The sequence below is a fragment of the Macrobrachium nipponense genome, chromosome 4 (genome assembly GCF_015104395.2).
Source record: "Macrobrachium nipponense isolate FS-2020 chromosome 4, ASM1510439v2, whole genome shotgun sequence".
NCBI classification, from domain to species: Eukaryota; Metazoa; Arthropoda; class Malacostraca; order Decapoda; family Palaemonidae; genus Macrobrachium; species Macrobrachium nipponense.
In genome coordinates this window covers 87,950,942-87,958,441 of record NC_061100.1, presented here as the reverse complement: position 1 = coordinate 87,958,441, position 7,500 = coordinate 87,950,942, and the positions used below count along the sequence as shown (strand labels likewise).

The 7,500-nt window shown below is 35.7% G+C and overlaps 1 protein-coding gene across 1 annotated transcript in view; it reads left to right on the top strand.

Moving 5' to 3' along the window:
• Positions 1-7,500, top strand: part of LOC135211664 (nuclear receptor subfamily 2 group E member 1-like) — a 22,469-nt gene that overhangs the window by 4,689 nt on the left and 10,280 nt on the right. Inside the window, exons 2-3 of the mRNA XM_064244931.1 lie at positions 4,052-4,152; positions 4,534-4,669. Coding sequence (XP_064101001.1) covers positions 4,052-4,152; positions 4,534-4,669 — 237 coding nt within the window. The remainder of the gene's footprint in view (positions 1-4,051; positions 4,153-4,533; positions 4,670-7,500) is intronic.

Below are 7,500 nucleotides of genomic sequence, written 5' to 3'. Positions count from 1 at the left end.
TATGTTTCATAATTTGGACGAATTGTCTATATTCTGATATTTAAAGTTGTCATGATTCTCATGGGGATGCAGAGGGAAGTTTGCAAAAGAATGAAAAATAAAATGACGTACCTATACATAGGGCAATGCAGAAAGGCCAAACCAGACACGAAGAAAAGAGCTAAAATGACAAAGATTTATGTCAAATGATTAATGAGATATATACGTACAGTACATATAGGGCTACGCACAGATTTTAAAAGGGAGGTATCATGGCCATTTTTGTTCATAAAGTAGCTTATGAATTTTCGCAATATTGCCAAAAAAGTAGCAAGATACAGGAAACCCAAGAGGAACGGAACGAGTATTATGCTGATTGTTACGTTTGATGAAGTTCCTTCCACCCTCTTCAGTGATTGTTCATTTTTCCTTTTCGATATCAAAACATTCAGTTACCTTCGGGAAACTTCTCTTTTCGGGAAACTTCTCTTTTCGTTCAATATTATAAGGGGTATTCTTTTTTATCAACTATCTTGTAACAATGATATTGGGTTTTGTTAATATAATATATAATAACTTAGTTTCTTCACTCTTCCTGCTCCTGTTTCCCTATTCGTTTTCTATCTTCCTCCCCAAACACTGGCGGGTGCTTCAATCTCCAAACTCGTCCCCCGTAAGCACACCCTTAACTAAATAAAACCTAGATATCATAAATATTTAAACTTGGAAAGTCATCTTCATTGTACCATCGAGTCACGAAGCGTTCTCCCTAATGTAAGGTACAGCCAGGGTTCAGTGGTTATTCCTGGCCCCAATGACTGATAAAATTGGACATATAAACCACCAGTCGGGTCAAGTGAGTTACTTCGTTTGACTCCAGTGATGACTGGTGCAGTGTCACAGATCCTAAAATAAACTAAATGAAACAAAATAGCTTTGTAGTCATTGTACTCCTAAAGACAATCAGACTAGCTTGAATTTGACAGTTATCATTATTATTAGTAGACCAGCTGTACAATGTAACTGCTTCTCTCAGTAATACTTGCATGATACATCTAAGTACACCATTTGCTAAAGCTCTTTGTTGACCAACTGCATATTGTAGCGAAATACTTATTCATACTTTCAAAAATGACTCTGATAGTCTGTCTTTTCCTTTGCACACAAGAAAGGAACCAGGAAAAAGGGAAGCTTCTTGCACATCCACCCTTCCAATGACATTGTCATTACTTCTCAACTCTTTCAACCCTAAAGGTCCTTTTGTTGCACCTTAACAATTTGTACTTTTGTACATAACAATTTCAATAATTTTGATAACTAAATTCTTATATATATAAGATATATAATATAATATAGGTAATATATATATATAGTATATATAATAAATATTATCTATATATTATATATGTATATTATATATATATATATCCTATATATATATATATATGTGTGTGTGTGTGTGTGTGTGTGCGCACATCCAGTTCCTCTTAGAATGGTGCCCTCTCGTTTCTTCTGTGGGATTTTAGGATATCGTGATGTCGTTGTGATGCCCTTGCGGAGGAAGTTAAGACATCCATGTACCATAATGTCTGGCTCTACTCTTTGGCCATTCTTCCGGTATACCGACTGAAGAGACCCATGTGTTACGTTTATTGGGAGTTTACTCATTTTCGAAAAAAAAAAAACACAAGTTTTTAGAATTCTCTACATGTGCCACCCTCTTTCGCTTCTCCCTGCAGGGGTCAGTGCTGTCAGTGGAACCTCACGTGGAGCACTGTAGGCATTATAAAAGTTGTTTACAGGACCCCTTCGGTCCTTAACTGCTCCATCTTTTCATTCTTTTACGTCGCCTCCGTTCCCACTTCCTTCCTTCCACCTCGCTGTCCAACCACTCCAACTCGCTCTTTTCAATGCCTTCAGCGGTGCATAGCTGGAAGTGTCCCCGTGCTGGGTTTGAGAGCCAAACTTTCGTAACTCAATCAATCAATCAATCTTTCACTCCTCCGTTGACTTTTTCACAACCTTATGAAGTGTATCCTTTATACTTCTTTTTTTTTTTTAATTTTCATGTCGTACTTCAGTCTTTCTTCGCTTTCTCTTAATGGAAATGTGATTTCAATCACCCAATTTCATTATAATATTTTTTTTCATTCTCTTGATCTTTCCTTCCTTACTGTATCAATGCTTTCGGTTGGTTTTCCACTTGAACTCCAAGCGCTGCCTCCAAAGAAAATGAAGTGAAATGGAGTCAAAGAACGAGGTTTTCTCACGGGATTTTTTTTCCCACGAAAGGGTCCCCTCCGTCAAGTCTCTAGCTGCCACTCCCCCCCACCCCCCGCCCCACCTCAGAATTCTTTTATGATGTGACGCGTCTGGAGATCTCCAACTCGACACCGGAAGGAGCCAGGGGTTGGTTGTGAGGAAGGCCTTCACTGACACGGCCAAGTAAGTGAATTTGATTGATCTTGACCCGAATAAGTCATCCTAATTGTTTCTGGTGCCTCCTTCTGTATGGATCCTTAGAACAAACATTGCACTAATAGTGGTTCCCTCGAGCATTACTCCTCATGGTGTGTGCACAACAAGGTCGCCTTGTTGTGCAGGATCAAATGGTTGTCATTATCCTCTTCTGAATCAGCGACCATCACACAGACCTTTGGCGCGTCGCCTAATTAAGATCTAAGGAGACAATTAGCTTCGCTAATAATAAAAAAAAATAAAGTGTATAACATGTATGTCGTATGGCATACAATAACCCTTGGAAATATCACGCAGAGTAAACCAAAGAAGTAACCGAAATCTGCGCGTGTGTAAGTTGTTACGAACCCCTAAAGTGGAACTAAATAAGTGAATAAATACAACAATAAGTTTCCTTCGGATGCCTCAAGCACTTGGCACCAGAGTTCGGTATCAACTTCCCGATCTCTGCTGACCTCCTTTGCCAGATGCCTGGTTTCTGAATGGCGCTAAGCAACCAATCCATGAATTCGCGAGGCTGATTATCGCGCCACTGAAATAAACACGAGAAACAATTTCTTATTCAACTATTAGTATTGTGTAACACTTGGGTCTTCTAGCATTAATACTGTTTTACGAAAAAGTGACAATTTTCAGTTCTAGCGAAGTGACACGATTATCTAATATTACTCGGTTAGAGTCATTCTTAGGAAACAAGAACACAGCTGAAAATGACGTAAACAAATTCTATTTCAATCGCAAAGTTGATTTACAAACATTTCGCTTCTTTCATATGAAGATTCTCGAGTGCTAAAGGGATTTAATGCTTCCATTCAACACTCAGAAACAAACATCATCTGACTTACTTGACATTGGTCTCCATTTGGTAAATTTTCAATCAAATAAAATTTATAAGTAAAACCCTCAGTTTTCGGAAATAAATAACCGTTTAAAAATAATCTGGAATATAACCTGACAGAAAAGAATACTCATGGCAACAATATAAGAATCAATATTTTGACAAATGTTTGGATGGGGTCTTTTCGTCTCCTATAGTTTCCTTAACAAGACATTCCTGACATCTATCTGTTTTGGAGACTTTGCCTGCCAAGCACATACAGTCTCGAATCTGTCCAATAATTTTAAGGCTGAACTTTCACTTGCATCTCCTACTCAGTTCACTCTAAGAAAACTTCGATACGATAAACTGCCTTAACTTTCAAGTTGAAGGAAAACTCTCTTGTAAGGACTATTAACGGATTGTATTTTTGCTAATAAGTTTTCCTTACGTAAGCAGTCTCATCTGGCTTATTTATTTTTTAATTCTTACGTTAAAGTGATCTTCCATGTATTGTTTTTGCCGGCACGGGCTCTTGTCAACAAAAGCAGCCCATAAGTATACTTGGATTTCTTACAACTCATATTGACAAAAACGAAAACAGACTTATCTCCATATTCCATAGGAAGACTTTGGTGACAGACAATCCCTACAAAAATAAAAGTCAGCATATGTATTGAGGATATGACCAACATTTAAAGCGACTATGTTTTATTTGGAGAAAAAAACTGAAGATACAATAACTGAATGTTAATTATGCGTGTGTTCCTATTTCAGGCCGAATCCTGTACGACATCCCGTGCAAAGTCTGCCACGATCACTCCTCTGGCAAACATTACGGAATCTTCGCTTGCGACGGCTGCGCCGGATTCTTCAAGGTAACTGCTGATGGTCTCTCAGTTTTTTCCAAGTGTGCACTTCAATCATGATTCGCCTTAGTTTTCAGCACTCGTTGACGAAGATAAGTCTCTGAGAAATACTGGATTAGTCTTTAAAAGCTTAAAATCAGTTACTGTCTTCACCGATTATATATATATATATATATATATATATATATATATATATATATATATATATAAAACCTTAAAAAAACAATTGCCTTCGAGACAAACACTGAGATTATTTTAACAGTGACTATTCACTGCCAATCATCTCTCATTTTCGAGTAGCCTATTAGCTTTATCACTGTTTTCTCAGTTGTCATGTTTCTGCAGTAACGTGACTTCAAATGTTTCACATTATAATAACCGTCCTCACAGCGCTCCATCCGTCGGGCTCGCCAATACGTCTGCAAGAGCAAATCGGAAGCCGGCTGCCTGGTGGACAAAACGCATCGAAATCAGTGCAGAGCATGTCGCCTCTCCAAGTGTCTTCAGGCTGGCATGAACAAAGAAGGTTTGTACGACACATTTCTAATGTAACACGTCAAAAATGAGCAAATGAATTTTTTTGTCTTAGTATAACGCTTTATGAACTGTGGCCCATGAAACTTTCAGTCACTGCCCGCTGGTGGCCTGTCCAATAGTGTTGCCAAGCGCACCATGATGGCTTAATTTAACCTTAAATAAAACAAAAACTACTGAGGCTAGAGGGCTGCAATTTCATACGTTTGATGATTTGAGGGTGGTTGAGCAACAGACCCATTTGCTGCCCTCTGGCCTCAGGAGTTCTCAAGATCTGATGGAAGACAGAAAAGTGTGGACGGACAGACAAAGCATCTCAACAGATTTCTTTGGCAGAAAAATATAAACTGTTTGCTTGATTAAAGTTAAACATCTTGTTTACTTCAAAAGACGTTGTCCTGTTAAACTCTAGTAATGTTTACTTCAACATTATTAGCATTTATCACTTATTTGTTTATAATGTATTTTTTTATAATGGTCATCAGTTTGAGATCCACAAAGAAGGTCGGAGATTCAGCAAACTGCAAACAATGTTGATAGCTATGTTGGATCTAAAAGTGTTAAATCTAAATTACTCTTTGTGGGTTCATTAGTACCAAGCTTAATGATTATCGACATAATTCATAAACAGATAAACAAATCCATATCTTCTGGAACATGCAAAAATAACGAATTAATAACGAGAGATTAAAAAAAAGAGAACCTAATTACACTACTTTCTCAGCACGCTTTCACAGACTAGAATACCCGCAAGTCCGAACAAGAACGGAAACAGCGAGATCAGCTTAAGTATAAATGAAAGTGTTACCTGACACACACACACACACACACACACACACACATATATAATATATATATATACATATACATATATATATATATATATATATATATATATATAACTTGATCACGATGTATATTCTGGCCACCATCTTAATATTAAAATTTCAATTTTTTTCTTCTATGTTCCTACGCGCTTTGCGTATCACGAGTCCACAATATCTTGACCAAGAAATAGAATACATAAAAAAGATAGGAAACGATCTCTGCTACCCACCTCATTTAATTGATCTATGCTATCAAAAAGCTCACAAAAAGTTTTATAGTGTTGCTATTAATGAAAAAGAAATGCCTAAAAATGTACTTAGCTTACCTTACTTTCGTGGATTTGAAACCATAAAATCAATATTTAAATCGTTTAATGTTAATGTAGTGTTCTCTTATAACAATACCATTAAAGATATGGTAATTAAGAATAGTCCTGTAACAAATAACATCATCATTTACAAAATTCCCTGCAAGGATTGCCCATCGTTTTACTTTGGTCAGTCTAGTAAAAATTTATGTGTATGTATTAAGCAGCATATGTATTCAGTTAGAACAGCCCAGACTTCAAATGCACTGTTTATCCATCTGAGTGAAAAATCTCATTGTATTAATTGGGGTGATACCTCTGTAATTGCTAGATCTAATGATTATGTTTCAAGAAATTTACTGGAATCAGCAATTATACAAATCACTAATAAAAAAAACCTAAATCTTAGTCCGGGAATGTAACATTTGGACCCGTATATTTGTAAAATGTTTATGAAGGACCTTAAAATAAATGAACTACTAATAAATTAGTCCCACATGTATATAGTGATTATTTCTCTCTCTCTCTCTCTCTCTCTCTCTCTCTCTCTCTCTCTCTCTCTCTCTCTTGCTCGATATTCTCTCTCCCTCTCTTCTTGCTTGATATACTTCAATATATATTTTTTCGTCTTTTCATTAATAATTTTTTTGGGGAACATTTTTGTATGACTCATTTTTTTTCAAAATGTATTGTTTTCTGGATGAATCACCTGTTGACTGCATGTGTATCCTCCAAGGTGTGGCTGCCCTCAGGCGTTTCCTCGTTTCTGTAGAGTGAAATCGACCTTATTGCTAATCTTGTAGTGTCAGTTTGGATACTAAGCCTACCTTGACTATGTTTTTTCCTCTGTAAGATCAGTTGTGCCTGAGTAAAGGGTCGAACTAGACCGAAAGTGCTTGGCTATCTCGCTTTTCATTTTTTTCCTTCGTTGCAAAAACCTTTATTTATATATATATATATATATATATATATATATATATATATATATATATATATATATATATATATATAATATAAATAAATATTATTATATACACATATATATACATATATAATATACATATAGACAGATAGTATATAAATATTAAGGAAATTAAAAAACAGTATATAATATATATAATATATTATTAATATATATATATATAATATAATATATTAATATATATAATATATATATATATATATATAAATATAAATTAGTTAAATATATATTATATATAAACACACACACACACAGACATATATATATATATATATATATATATATATATATATATATATATATATATATATATAAGGCCACTACATAAATAGCTACCACTTACGAAAGATGATTGTTGGGAGAGTCTCCTGGTATCTCTACATCCTATTGACCGCGTGACAGGAAATCTGCATTCTGATTGGCTGCTTCATCGATCTAATGTTTACATTTGATGACTTTATGATCGATTTTGGGTTCGTCTGCGGTTGAGGTCTGGCATCTGGTTGGCCGTCCAGTGATTAGCCTGCCCACTGGAGAGTAGAGAGAGAGAGAGAGAGAGAGAGAGAGAGAGAGAGAGAGAGAGAGAGAGATTATAGCTGCCCCAATTCTGGTATTATAAAGGTTATTCGGGATGAAGTGAAGGGGATGTGTGATTGCTGGGGATTTTGTGAAGGATTTAATTTTTTTTTTTTTTTTTATGAATGAG